Source organism: Lithobates pipiens, unplaced genomic scaffold (genome assembly GCF_037356315.1).
Source record: "Lithobates pipiens isolate NorthernLeopardFrog02 unplaced genomic scaffold, aLitPip1_a1.2 Scaffold_27, whole genome shotgun sequence".
Classification (NCBI taxonomy): domain Eukaryota; kingdom Metazoa; phylum Chordata; class Amphibia; order Anura; family Ranidae; genus Lithobates; species Lithobates pipiens.
The window spans coordinates 157,133,087-157,148,629 of NW_027507788.1; the positions used below are offsets into that span (position 1 = coordinate 157,133,087).

Sequence of the window (15,543 nt, forward strand, 5' to 3'; positions counted from 1 at the left end):
CTAGCAGGTCAGGAAATGGGGATCACCCCCCCAAACCATACCACGCCACGGAGCCCGTCCGCCCCAAAGCACCTTATCCCCATATTGATGGGGACAAAGGCCTCTTCCCAACAACCCTGGGTGGTAGGAAAAAAGAAAAAAATACCCAGAGACGATGTGATATATCACGAAACACGTAGGTCGGTGTGACACGCTACTTTTTTGCCTCTCAATACCAGCTGGAATAAGGATACAACTTTGGAGAATTGCGTTCGGCCGATGCTTCCCATTGTGATATGCCTTATCTTACAGTAATCTTGTAAGTGTGTTTTTTCTTTTATTTGACAATTATAATAAATGGTTTTACACTATTTGGAGCGCTCTCTTTCCCTTCTTATGGTGGACTATCCGTTTTTTACATTTGAATACCTCTGAATTGTGGTCTTGGATGAGAGTGGAGTTTTGTTGGAGGAATAAGGCACATATATGGTTTGGTGTGACCCCTTAAAGCGTACCTTATTAGGACGTCCGGTAAGGAGCCAATCTTATTTTTTGGTGGGGGTGCACCTCAGCATGCTTTGTGATTTGGGATATGAATCAGAAAGCCAAAGTTACTAGATGTGACACATGGTGTTTTTTCTACAGCCTATCCTTCTGGACTTATTTCAAGGACTATAATAAAAGGACACATTTAGATTTTATTTAGTCAGCTTATGATTTGCCTAATGTGTATGCACAATATATTTTGCACTTTCTTGTATAAATTTTAGGTATGAGTGTGATATAACATGTTTGGGATTCACTACACATGTAATAAGTGACACCACATTATACTTACTGTTTATTTTTTCCTCATCATATGAGGTTCATTCTATATATGTAACAGGTGATATTGCACTGTAATCACTATTTCTTTTTATATTTAGTCTCCCGTGTGGGGGGCGTACACCCTAACATCAACTTTTAGGGATTGCGCGGTTCTTTTTCTTCTTTTTATTTAACCCTGGGTGGTAGTTGCAGGGGTCTACAGGTGGGGAAGGGGGGGTTATCGGAATTCAGAAGCCCCTTTGAACAACCCCTACCCATTCACAAAAAAAATGTAAAAAGTGGACGGGACTCCACACTTTTAAAAAAAAAAAATTAAAATTTCTTTTTACTTCGCTACGACCATCATTTTATTCCGTAGAGTGGGGGCGGGTGCATTGTGCTGGGATCATCACAGCACAGTGCTACAGTATCTCACAAAAGTGAGTACGCCCCTCACATTTTTGTAAATATTTTATTATATCTTTTCATGTGACAACACTGAAGAAATTACACTTTGCTACAATGTAAAGTAGTGAGTGTACAGCTTGTATAACAGTGTAAATTTGCTGTCCACGCAAAATAACTCAACACACAGCTATTAATGTCTAAACCGCTAGCAACAAAAGTGAGTACACACTATCTATGTATGAGTAACGCTACCTATGAGTTGCCATTAAAAGTCCCCACTACATTTCTCAGATCAGCAGTAGGGATGAGCTTCGTGTTCGAGTCGAACATATGTTCGACTCGAACATCGGCTGTTTGCCCGTTCGGCGAATTCCGAACGTTATGGGCCGTTTGTGCCAAATTCGTGTGGCACTCACAGCCCACAATGCACTGCGATGGCGCAGTGCATTGCTGGCTCATGATTGGCCAAGCATGCACTGTGACCCCGCATGCTTGGCCAATCACAGCGCCATGATTGGCCACAGGCAGGATGCCTGTGGCCAATCATAGCTCAGGCTGGGTAGTACACGACCCACACTATATAAGGCCGTCAGCGCGGCGGCCTTGTTTAGTGTGTTGGCATCTGTAGCAGTTAGTGGGTGTTCTGTGTACCTTCAACACAGTATACACCGATCGTTATCGGCCGATTCTTGCTCTTCTGTAGTGTTTTAAATAGAACTTGCAGTCAGCGGTAGGAGCTTGTGCGTGCTGTCTGCGTGCTCTGAACCCAGTATACACTGCTATATCCACCTATATAGCAAACTATCTTGCTCGTTTTAAATAGAGCTTGTAGTCAGTGGTAGGAGCTTGTGCGTGCTGTATTCGTGCTCTGAACCCAGTATACACCGCTATATCCACCTATATAGCTAACTATCTTGCTCGTTTTAAATAGAGCTTGCAGTCAGCGGTAGGAGCTTGTGCGTGCTGTCTGCGTGCTCTGAACCCAGTATACACCGCTATATCCACCTATATAGCAAACTATCTTGCTCGTTTTAAATAAAGCTTGCAGTCAGCGGTAGGAGCTTGTGCGTGCTGTCTGCGTGCTCTGAACCCAGTATACACTGCTATATCCACCTATATAGCAAACTATCTTGCTCGTTTTAAATAGAGCTTGTAGTCAGTGGTAGGAGCTTGTGCGTGCTGTATTCGTGCTCTGAACCCAGTATAGACCGCTATATCCACCTATATAGCTAACTATCTTGCTCGTTTTAAATAGAGCTTGCAGTCAGCGGTAGGAGCTTGTGCGTGCTGTCTGCGTGCTCTGAACCCAGTATACACCGCTATATCCACCTATATAGCAAACTATCTTGCTCGTTTTAAATAGAGCTTGCAGTCAACGGTAGGAGCTTGTGCGTGCTGTCTGCGTGCTCTGAACCCAGTATACACCGCTATATCCTCCTATATAGCAAACTATCTTGCTCGTTTTAAATAGAGCTTGCAGTCAGCGGTAGGAGCTTGTGCGTGCTGTCTGCGTGCTCTGAACCCAGTATACACCGCTATATCCACCTATATAGCTCTTCTCTATTTGAGCCATCTGCCATCTGCAGGAGTTAGTGGAAGTTGCGTGTGCCTCCAGCACAATATACACTACCCAATTGCTGGTTTTCCCAACTCCCTTCAGGCCATTACCATGTCTGGAAGGCCAGCAAGGAGAGGCAGACAGGCGCGAGCCGATAAAAGAGGGCAAGCAGGCTCTGTGTCTAGAGACAACAGTGCTGGTCGTGGATGCGGTGCATCGTCATCATCCGCACGTGGCCATGGGACACGCTTGTCCTTCTTTTCGGCAGCTGGACATGTTGAGCCACAACATGCCAACGACTTGGTAGAGTGGATGACCAAGCCCTCTTCATCCTCCTCATCCTCTCTCACCCAGTCTCAGGGTACTAGAAAAGCAGCTGCCAATGCATCGTCTTCCCTCCTCTCAATGTCATCATCAGTGACTCCTTCCCTAGACCCACCACGTCCTTCTGAGGAGTCTCCTGAACTCTTTGAGCACAGTGTTGGGTACATGCTCCAGGAGGATGCCCAGTGTTTTGTAGGCTCTGATGATGATACTAAGCTAGAGGAAGGCAGGAGCGTGAATGCAGAGAGAGGGGATGCTCAAAAAGGACAGCAATCTGGCAGTCATGTTCCACAAGCTGCAGCATACTGCCAGGTTTGCTCCAGCGATGAAGAGGGAGGGGATGATGAGGGCACTGACTCCACATGGGTGCCTGGTAGGAGAGAGGAGCAGGAGGAGGAGGAGGCACATGTTCAATGAGGCAGGATGCCCTCCAGGGGCCAGCTTAGGGGCAGCAGACCGACTGAATCACACAGCAGAGCTCCGCCTGTGCAGGGCGCTTCCTCTGCTCGTTATTCTAAAAGTTCTTTGGTGTGGGCCTTTTTTTGAGACGAGTGCATCAGATCACACTGCTGCTATTTGCAACATATGTCTCAAGCCTATCTTGCGTGGCCAAAACATCAGCCGCTTGGGCACCACATGCTTGACCAGACATATGTTGACCTGCCATGCAGCTCGTTGGCAAGCGTACCTCAAAGACCCACACCAAAGTACAAAGCGGACCTCTCCTTGCTCCTCATCAGCTGGGATCTCCAACCCCACTAGACCTTCAGTCCTCTCTGAAACCTGCTCTGAGAGGAATGAAGGTGTAGAATTAGGTGTGTCACAGCCAAGTGCTTCCGGGCGCTCTGCTAGCAGTACACCCACATCCGATTATAGCAGGCAAATGTCCCTGCCCCAGCTGCTGGACCGGCGAAAGAAGTTCACTCCCGGCCATCCACATGCCCAGCGGTTGAATGCTAGCTTGGCTAAATTGCTAGCACTTCAACTGCTACCTTTTCAGTTGGTAGACTCAGCCCCCTTCCGTGAGTTTGTACAATGTGCGGTTCCTCAGTAGTAGATCCCCAAACGCCACTTTTGCTCACGGAAGGCGATTCCAGCTCTCTACCGGCATGTGGAAGGCAATGTCCTTGCCTCACTGGACAGGGCGGTCAGCGGTAAGGTGCATATTACCGCTGACTCATGGTCCAGCAGGCATGGACAGGGACGTTACCTGTCTTTCACGGCCCATTGGGTCACTCTTCTGGCAGCTGGAAAGGATGCAGGACAAGGTGCAGTAGTGTTGGAGGTTGTTCCGCCACCACGCCTCCAAAATGCTACTATTGGTTGTGACACACCTCTCTCCTCCACTCCCTCCTCTTCTTCTTCCTCCATGACCTCTTCCAGTGCTCTGTCCTCAGAACCAGCGGTGCTCCATAGGCGTTTAAGAGGCTATGCAAGTACGTAGGCAAAGCGATGCCATGCCGTGCTTGCGCTGGTTTGTTTGGGGGACAGGAGCCACACTGGGGCGGATGTTTTGTCAGCTCTGCAGGGGCAGGCCAATAGGTGGTTGACGCCACGCCAGCTTAAGCCAGGAATGGTGGTTTGCGACAATGGCACCAACCTCCTCTCCGCTCTCAGACAGGGACAGCTGACGCATGTGCCCTGTGTAGCTCACGGCCTTAACCTGGTGGTGCAGCAGTTCTTGGGCAGGTACCCGGGCTTACAGGATGTCCTGAAGCAGGCCAGGAAAGTCTGTGTGCATTTCCGCCCATCATTTAATGCCTTGCCTCTCAAGACCCCCTTTTTCAGACAGTGTTCTTGCTGTGCCACCTATCACACAGGAAGAGGATAAGGAGGAGGAGGAGGATGATTGTGTCAGCATGGAGGTGGAGGCTGGCACTCAGCATCAGCAGCAGCAGCAGTCTTGTAGGGATGATTTACAGTCCCAAGAAACCCGTGGACTTGTACGTGGCTGGGAGGAGGTAGCTGCGGATCATGTTGTCCTTAGTGACCCAGAGGACTCCGGACTGAATGCCTCAGCTAACCTACGCTGCATGGCCTCCCTGATCCTGCAAAGCCTGCGGAAGGATCCTCGTATTCTTCGGATCAAGGAGAGGGACCAATTCCTGCACTACAACTAGAGTATATGGGAGAGGTAGCAGTGTGGTGGCACCAGCACCAGTGCCTAAGGCACAATTTTTTTTTGACTGGAGCTACACTTTAAAAATGTACCAGTTGAAAATTACAAACAGATTCAACTTAACACAACAAACCTACACAGTCCCTGTCTTGTTTGCACAGCCTGTATACTGCTGTTCTGAGTATATAGGGCCTGGGGGCCACACGCATTTCCTTTTTTTAATATGGGTACGGGGTTCCCCTTAATATGCGTACAGGACCCAAAGGGGCTGGTAATGGGCAGGGAGGGCTACCCATGCCATTTTTCTCAATGATTTTCAACCATTTTGCAGGAACCAGATATAACATTAAAACCGCAAGCAGTTTTAAATGATGTTATTTCCGTTAAATGTCATTTTGTGAAGGGACTGTTCTAAACACGGGAAACACGTGGCACTTCACAGGCATACTACAAACACACCTCAGGCATGATATTTAAAGGAATATTTCACTTTTTTTTCACTTTAATCGTCATTAAAATCAGTGCTCCCAGAAAAAGGGCCATTTTTAAAAACATTTTAGGCATTGACCCATGTCCCCTGGGGCAGGAGCCAGGTCCCCAAACCCTTTTTAGGACAGCATCTTGCATATTAGCCGTTAAAATTAGCACTTTTAATTTCGAACGTTCGAGTCCCATAGACTTCAATGGGGTTCTAAAGTTCGTACGAATTTGGGGTCTGTTAGAAAGTTCTGGTGCGAACTGAACCGGGGGGTGTTCAGCTCATCCCTAATCAGCAGATGACCTTGACCAAGAACACCTATGTTGTCTGATCAGAACTCCCCGCCAGCACTGCCACTAATCCCAACTCCCCGCCAATGAGTAAGAGAAGGAATAAAAATAGAGAATACATGGAAGGGAGAGGAAAAGAGGGGGAGGAACAAAGAAAAATGGAGAGAAAGAATAAGAGAAAGAACAAGAAAGATCGCTAGAGAGAGGGATGGGGAAAAAAAAACAAGAAATTAGGATAGAGAGAGATAAAAGGGAAAGAAAGGAGAACAAAGAGTGCGATACATCCTAAAATGCATCATAAGGGTTTTTAATACTGTACAAGTGGAAGGGACTCAGGGATCGCTAAATGTCCATGGGTTAGGGGTGCAAATTACTTGTCTTGCCTTGGGTGCTGACAACACATGCTATGAAAATAATTTTACTGTTAGGAGTCCCCACAACTTGGGACATTTTGTCAAGGAGTCATGGCACTAGGGAGGTTAAGAACCACTTTAGTACACGAAAAGGGAATGATTGCTCTCCCTCACATCCTATCCCCACTGTGTCTGCCCCACCCCACTCTCCACCCCCATGATGTGCACACACTGCCAGTGAATGTGGTTGCTGTGTGGGCATGTGGAGGCGGCAGATTTAATTGCAGAGCAGAGCATTTAGTGAGTTCTGGTAAACAGAACCCACTACCCCTTCACATTTCTAAATGTCACTCTTCTGCTGCTCTTACAGCACTGGTGCCTCTCTTTCCTAGACAGTGAGGGCCAGTCCCTGTGACATATGGGACAATTTATGTGAACTGTGTGGCAGTCCCTGTGACATGAATTTATTTCCATAAAAAGGCCCGCCAAAATCCTTAGCACCAGGCTCATGATGCTTTTAACCTGACTCTGGCCACGGCGCTTGAGGTCGATCGATTTTTTATTTTGTTTTTGTTTTTAATACATCTTTTTGGCAAATGGGCCTATCTTAAAGTAAGGTGCCTGGAGCTGCAGTTCAAATAGCCCCTATGTTAATCCGGCCCTGGCTGCAGGCATCATTCGGATATCACCCACTTAAATCTGACAACGTCATACAACATCGTTGGGCACGAAGTGGTTAAAGAACTGACAACTTGGATGCTCATGTGGAAGTCCACAGAAAGGACGATTCATGAAAAGGTGGTGTGAGGAGGCAAGGGAGTCTAAGTCTACATCTGGAAGGAAGCTCATTCCCACACTATAAAAGTGGGGCATGTTGACGCACATGTGCCAGTGCTCCCAAGCATTGAGGACTATAACAGAGTGGCAGACAAAATTGGTGAATGCAGTTGTGCCAATTGAACCTGTCTTAATGAACTTAGCCAACTGGGCCCACAAGCAATCTGGCCATTTAGGGCAGAAAGCAACATATGAATGGGCACAGCAGAGAGGCTTGCCTTTTATACTCCTTGCGACATCATGGACCGATGCATGCTGGGTTGACAACGTCACAAGGGGCGATGCCACCAGTGATGTCGCCAGGTGACCTTCAATAGACAGACAGCCTCCATGTCCGTTGAAGCATTTATTTTTTATTTTTTTGGTGCGGCGGACGGCATAATTTCCAATGGATTTACACAGGGGACACAGTTTTTAAAAAAATAAAGGAATTGTCAAAAACTGTCTCTGTGTTTTTATTACTTTTTGACACTTTTTTGGTGAATGGGTAGGGGTACTGTATACCCAATACTCATTCACATGGGGGGGCTGGGATCTGGGGGGCTTGTTTAAGGGGGCTTCCAGATTCCGATAAGCCCTCTGCCAGCAGACCCCCACAACCACTGGCCATGGTTGTGGGGATGAGGCCTTTGTCCTCATTAACAGGGACAAGGTGCTTTGAGGTGGGGGGGGGGGGGGCAGAGCACAGAGGTAGGTCTGTACCAGCCAGAAGACGTTCTACCTGAAGATGCTTTCGCCTGATCTCCATCAACAGCTCATAGAGTAAGCCTGGGTCCTCTTTGCCTACAGAGATTGTGCACCAACTTTAACCTGAGTTAAGTAACTTTTAAGCATATTTCTACTGTTTACAGACCATAGTTTCTTCTGCTTATATGATAGGAAGTAGGTAGTATTTTGTTTGTTGTATGTATATCTACTAGTCTTGAATTGCATGCCTAACGAATTGTAATAGTTTGTATCAGTGGCGGCTGGTGCTTCATTTTGGGGGGGAGGCAGAAAAACCTCATTGGAATCCATGCGCCCTGGGCCCTGCATGTAGATTAGCGGCTGGACGCATGGATTAGGTTGCCACTGGTTTGTATGTACAGCATTTTTCATTTAGTAAAAGCACAATAATACACTGCAGAGGTCTAAGCTTCCCTGCTTATAATGCAAAGTAACCTTAATGGGGTTATAAACCCTCAAGGTTTTTTGCCTTAATGCATTCTAAAAACCTCCTTTGATGCAGCACCCCCCCAGAGCCCCCCTTTTACTTACTTGAACCCGGTATTTCCAGTGACGGGGACGAGCACTCTAGCTCCAGAAGGTGTCTTGATTGGCGCAGCCATTGGCTCCGGGTACTGTCAATCAAATCCAATGACACGGGAGCCGGGGGCGGAGCCGAGACCTGCTGTCTGTGTCAATGGACACAGCAGCAGGACATAGGAGTGCTCCCGCACCAGTGCCCCAAGGGACAGCTCCTCTCCAACGTTTTGTTTTTAAAAAAAAGGAAACTTTATATATCCCTTAATAAACACAAGCAAAACAACAGCCAGATGGGTGTTTGGTTGTTATGGCTTCCAGCTGAAAAGCTGAAAGCATTTTATTATGGCCCCTTTCAAACAATTCTGACCGGGTCTGCCTGTCCATTCTCCTCTATGGAGTGGCCTACATTCAATCCATTCCGATCTGCTAAAAAAACAAAACAAATGGGTGGGGATCCTTTGCTTTTCTCTCCATCAGATTGGATGGTATTTGGGTGTAAAGAGACAGGCAGTCCGTTTACATCTGAGGAGAGAGGACGAACATGGGCCTGTCACCCGCCTGCTTGGAGGGATCACCCAACAGATTCCCTGCCGAGCAAGAGGTTCCACCCAGAAGCCTGGACTGCCACCTAGCTCAGCATTTCAGTGACCCGCCACCTGAGCCAGCCCCTCTCACCCTCTCCACAGCCCAGCACGCCAATGAGCACTGGAGTGACAGAGCAGAGAGCAAGCGACTGACAGTTCTGGCTCTCTGCTCAGAGCTGAAGGGGAGAACTGAGTGATTGCAGTATTTGATTGCTCAGTTCACACTGCAGAGCCTGCGGGTTTTCTGGTAATAAGGTGGTTGGTCCCTTAGTGGCGACAGGTTCCCCTCTACCTCCGACCATGATGGGTTCTCCGGCTGGCAGAACCGTCACTTCTGGTGGACTGCAAGCCACAATCCCAACCCTCTCTTGCTTCTGTATAGACCCTCAGACAGCCGAGCAGACAGATGTGCCCGGGATAGGCCCAAATTTGGCTAGCACCCCAGGAAATACAACACACGTCCACGCTTCCACTGTGGAGATACTTATAAATTTGTAGTGTTAGGACTGCAAGCAACGCAGGGTGCCGTAACGAGGCCTTGCAGCTTTCACGTGCATTTGCAAATGTGTGCTAACTAAACCCCTGCTTTTAACAGACGGTTAGACAGGTTAATTTGATTGGTCAGCAGACTGGTTGGTGAGTTAGGCTATGGAATTGTCTTTGTTTTATAGCCATCCAGGTGGCACAGAACACCTGACTCCACCCACATATATAGGTTCTCCCAGCAGGCCAAGGGATTTAAGAAAACTCCTGCCCGTTGGCTGGGATACTCCATATACCCATAATCTGATCTTGCATTGCCCTTCTCGTATCGAATACCACCAGGTACCCGGCCACCCAGAGGTAAAAGAGACAAGTGCGGCTATTACAGTCTTAGAGGGAAATCAATTGATCGTGAACAATTAGCCAAGACAGCTATACCTGGCAGGTACATTTAGGAGCAACCCTGCCTTAACACCAGGGTGCTACATGCATGACAGGAGACTGTGACCGGCTCTCAATGAAGCCGGTTCCCACATCTCCGTGGTGGCCACGGTTCGGATTTGGAAAGGGTCCTGTGTGTCTTTGGTCCGAATCAGGTGTTAATTCAGACAAACATTTGGACCTAATTTGCAGCTGAATCGGAGACTAAGGATGCACCAGACCCCCTGCTGTGAACCGTGGCCGCAGCATGTCTGAACCCATCCTCAAAGTGTTCCACAGCAGATCACTTTTCAGAGGGGTGGCTATAATAACTACATGTGTGAACAAGCCCTTAGCTTTTTAAATATAAATATAAAGATGCCTTGTATGTTAGATCTACTGATATATATATTGTACATACCGCTGCTGAACTTATAGTGAAGATTCACTAATGGAAATATGAAAGACTCCTCTCCAAAGACCATGTCCTCCTTGTCAGAAAAATATAAATCCAGATGATGTCTGGAGTTCATTCCATGTATATGATAAAATTTATGTGTTGAGGAATCTATTGTCCTACAATGCTGAACAAGCCTCACTTCACCTCTTTGGTTTCCACTTTCTATATTACAATACTAATGCTCACATTCAGTTTTATAGTCATCTGGAATAGACTTGGCAAATACATTAGCATGCAATTCAATATTATCAAATAAATATTTATTTTCACAGAAAAGTCAGTGGATACACCTGACTGAGGTATGATCATTTCCGACATAATATCTGCGAGTGTGTGATTTTTGTTTGCTTGTATGCAAAAGAGATTTTATTTCTCTTAACATAACTTTGGGAGGGTTAGGGCCAGGACACCCTTAGGTAGTTGCAAGATTAATTGGCAGACCCTGAGACTTCAACAGGAGGATAGCCATGCAGGGAAAGGCACCCGGCAAGATGCCCCATCTGCATGTGTTGGAATGCTGTCTCCTATGGCAGCAGTCTTTAACAGTTTCTAACACAAAGCGTAACCGTTCCTTCGCTTCCACTACAATCACAACTTGTAGTTCTTCAGCCCATTGAGCTCCCAGTCTTTCAATAGACTAGATGATTCACTGTCACTGATTCCCTTGAGTGCCTCCAATCTTCATGGTATTATCTTCTACAAGCGTCCCCCTGTTTCTCTGCTGGGTCCCTATATTAGCACTTAAGATACTTCTCAAGCTTCACCCCACTGGCCTGCCTAGTCCCTGGCTTGACACACAAGGCCGCTCTGAAAGCGTCACCTTCCCTGGCTGGGTCCCCGGCTTGATATCCACTGAAGTTTTCCAATTCTTCACCATCCCTGGTTGGTACTTGCTTCAGCTACTCACTGTGGTCCCTGGTAACAAGGTGGTAGGTCCCTTAGTGGCGACAGATTCCCCTCTACCTCTGACCATGATGGGTTCTCCGGCCGGCAGAGCCGTCATTTCTGGTGGACTGCAAGCCGAAATCCCAACCCTCTCTTGCTTCTGTATAGGCCCTCAGACAGCCTAGCAGCCAGATGTGCCCGGGATAGGCCCAAATTCGGATAGCACCCCAGGAAATACAACACGCGTCCACCCAGACAGCCATCCAGGTGGCACAGATCTATTCCATGCATGTGCTTCCACTGTGGAGACACTTTTGTAGTGTTAGGACTGCAAGCAAAGCAGGGTGCCGTGACGAGGCCTAGCAGCTTTCACATATGTTTGCAAATGTGTGCCAACTAAACCCCTTCTTTTAACAGATGGTTAGACAGGTTAATTTGGTTGGTCAGTAGACTGGTTGGTGAGTTAGGCTATGGAATTGTCTTTGTTTTATAGACATCCAGGTGGCACAGAACTATTGGCACCCAAATATATAGGTTCTCCCAGCAGGCCAAGGGATTTAAGAAAACTCCTGCCGGTTGGCTGGGATACCCCATATACCCATAATCTGATCTTGCATTGCCGTTCTCGTATCTAATACCACCAGGTACCCGGCCACCTAGAGGTAAAAGAGACAGTCTCAGAGGGAAATCAATTGATCCTGAACAATTAGCCAAGACAGCTATACCTGGCAGGTACATTTAGGAGCAACCCTGCCTAAACACCAGGGTGCTACATGCCTGACAAGAGACTGTGACCGGCTCTCAATGGAGCCGGTTCCCACATCTCCGTGGTGGCCACGGTTCGGATTTGGAAAGGGTCCTGTGTGTCTTTGGTCCGAATCAGGTGTGAATTCAGACAAACATTTGGACCTAATTTGCAGCTGAATCGGAGACTAAGGCTGCACCAGACCCCCTGCTGTGAGCCGTGGCCGCAGCATGTCTGAACCCATCCTCAAAGTATTCCACAGCAGATCACTTTTCAGAGGGGTGGCAATAATAACTACATGTGTGAACAAGCCCTTAGCTTTTTAAATATAAAGATGCCTTGTATGTTAGATCTACTGATATATATTAGACATGTGCAGAGTAAAATATTTTGTTTCGGAATTTAGTTTTCGTCCGAAAAATACATTTATTTAGTTACTCCCGAAATTAGTTTTTATTTATTTAGTTTTTCGTTCAAAAATTGCATTCGTCTGAAAATCCACATGAATTACGGTCAAATCTGTCTTTGAAGGCTTATGGTGTCTGTCGAATGTATAAAGAAGATTCGACGGAGCTGCTAAACTCTATATAGCATACTTAGTGTGAACTTTAGAACTCTATTAAAGTCTATGGGACTCCAACGTTCAAAATCTAAAGTGCTAATTTTAAAGGCTAATATGCAAGTTACTGTCCTAAAAAGTGTTTGGGAACCCGGGTCCTGCCCCAGGGGACATGTATCAATGCAAAAAAAAGTTTTAAAAACTGCATTTTTTCGGGAGCAGTGATTTTAATAATGATTAAAGTGAAACAATAAAAGTGTAATATTCCTTTAAATTTCATACTATAATATGCCTCTGAAGGGGCGCATGTTTCCTGTGCTTAGAACTGTCCCTGCACAAAGTGTAATTTCTGCAGGAAAAAAAGTAATTTAAAATCACTCGCGGCTATAATGAATTGTCGGCTGCCGTAATACAGATAATACTCATTGAAAGTCATTGATAAAAAAAAAAAAGTGTGGGGTTCCCCCAAATTCTATTAACAGGCCCTTTCGGTCTGGTATGGATATTAAGGGGAACCCCGCATCAATTTTTTTTAAAAAATTGACGTGGGGGTCCCCCTAAAAATCCATACCAGACCCTTTATCCGAGCATGCAACCTGGCACGCCACAGGAAAAGAGGGGGGGATGAGAGAGCGGCCCCCCCTCCTGAACCGTACCAGGCCACATGCCCTCAACATTGGGAGGATGCTTTGGGGTCTTCCACAAAACACCATGTCCCCATGTTGATGGGGACAAGGGCCTCATCCCCACAACCCTGGCCAGTGGTTGTGGGGGCTTATCAGAATCTGGAAGCCCCCTTTAACAAGGGGACCCCCAGATCCTGGCCCCCCCCTGTTTGAAATGGTAAGGGGGCACAAAAGTACCCCTACCATTTTACAAAGAAAGTGTAAAAAATAGTTAAATAAGACAAATACACTTTTGAAAAAGTCCTTTATTAAAAATAAAAAAAAATAAAAAAGATTCCAGCAGTGGTAATCCACTCTTGCTATCCAGCGATGGATGATCATCTCTCCGGGGTCCAGCGATTGCTGATCTGATCCAGTGCAGCGCATCCATCCATCTTCTGTCTCCAGGGAGAAGACACTGTGGGATCCCAGCGGCCTGACGTTTCTTATATGTGGAGGGCGGGGCCACCCATCACCTGACCCCGCCCCCTCTGACGAAAATGGGGAAGTCGGCTTCCCCAATGACATATGGGTGACACCGCCCCCCTCTGATGTAACGCATACCAGACCTGAAGGGCTTGGTAATTGAATTGGAGGGAACCCCACGCTTTTTTTTTAATCAATGACTTTCAATGAGTGTTCTCTGTATTAGGGGAGCCGACAATTCATTATTGCTGAGAGTGATTTTAAATTACTTTTTTCCTGCAGAAATGACACTTTGTGCAGGGACAGTTCTAAGCACGGGAAATATGTGCCCCTTCACAGGCATACTATAGACACCCCCCAGGTACGAGATTTAAAGAAATATTACACTTTTATTGTTTCACTTTAATCATTATTAAAATCACTGCTCCTGAAAAAACTGCAGTTTTTAAAACTTTTTTGCATTGATAAATGTCCCCTGGGGCAGGACCCAGGTCCCCAGACACTTTTTAGGACAGTTACTTGCATATTAGCCTTTAACATTAGCATTTTAGAATCTTTTTTCTCTCTGTCCAATCTTTTCTCTCTATGTCGAATATTTTCGCTCTGTCGAATATTTTCTCTATATAATCTTGGACTAATAGAGGTAAGGTTAAGCCGCGTACACACGGGCGGACTGTATGGCCAACTTAGTCCGTCAGACAATCCGACGGACAGTCCGTCCTACTTTCGAATGAACGGACTTGACCACACATGGATGCACAAACAGTCTGTCGAAAGCTTGCGCGATGACGTGTACAGCACGTACGATGGGACTAGAAATAGGAAGTCCAATACACAGCAATGCAACCTTTCACCGTGTAAATCCTTTCTGAGCATGCGCCATACTTAGTCCGTCGAACTAGCCTACTCACAAGCGGATTGTCCGCTGAAACCAAAGTATGACGGACAATATTACGGAAATTCCGAAATACTTAGTCCGCCAGACTGCACGCTGAAAAAGTCCGCTGAAGCCCACACACGAGCGGACTGTCCGCTGAAATGTGTTTTGACGGACTAAGTTGGCCAGACAGTCCGCCCGTGTGTACGCGGCTTTAGGCACATTCGACCACAGGTTCAATAGACACTGATTGTTATTGTCAAATCTCCTATTCTATATCGAACTGTTGTAACAACGAAAACAAAAATAAAGCATTTATTTATGTCAGAACTTTCGTTTTTCGGAATCTGCACTTTTGTCAATCCATAATGTGTGGCAGGCGACGTGGCAAGTGACAACCCGGGACGTGGCAAGTGACAACCCGGGACGTGGCAAGTGACAATCCATAACGTGTGGCAGGTGACGTGGCAAGTGAAAATCCATGACGTGGCAAATGACAATCCATAATGTGTGGCAGGCAACGTGGCAAGTGACAACCAGGGACGTGGCAAGTGACAATCCGTAATGTGTGGCAGGTGACATGGCTAGTAAAAACCTGGATGTGGCAAGTGAAAATCCGTAATGTGCGGCAGGTGACGTGGCAAGTGACAACCCAGGACGTGCAAGTTACAATCCATAATGTGTGGCGAGTGACAATCTATGATGTGGCAAGTGACAATCTGTAATGTGTGGCAATCTAGGATGTGGCAAGTGACAATCCGTAATTTGTGGCAGGTGACGTGGCAAGTGACAACCTGGATGTGGCAAGTGACAATCCGTAACATGTGGCAGGGGACGTGGCAAGTGAAAATCCGTGACGTGGCAAGTGACATTCCGTAATGTGTGGCAGGTGACGTGGCAAGTGACAATCCGTAATGTGTGGCAGGTGACGTGGCAAGTGACAACCCGAGACGTGGCAAGTGACAATCTAGGACATGGCAAGTGACAATCCGTAATGTGTGGCAGGTAACGTGGCAAGTGAAAATCTGGGACGTGGCAAGT

General features: G+C 46.8%; 1 protein-coding gene across 1 annotated transcript in view; it reads right to left on the reverse strand.

Moving 5' to 3' along the window:
* The window catches only part of LOC143932993 (nicotinamide N-methyltransferase-like), a 132,191-nt gene that overhangs the window by 58,802 nt on the left and 57,846 nt on the right, over nucleotides 1-15,543 (reverse strand). Inside the window, exon 2 of the mRNA XM_077455915.1 lies at nucleotides 10,307-10,507. Coding sequence (XP_077312041.1) covers nucleotides 10,307-10,507 — 201 coding nt within the window. The remainder of the gene's footprint in view (nucleotides 1-10,306; nucleotides 10,508-15,543) is intronic.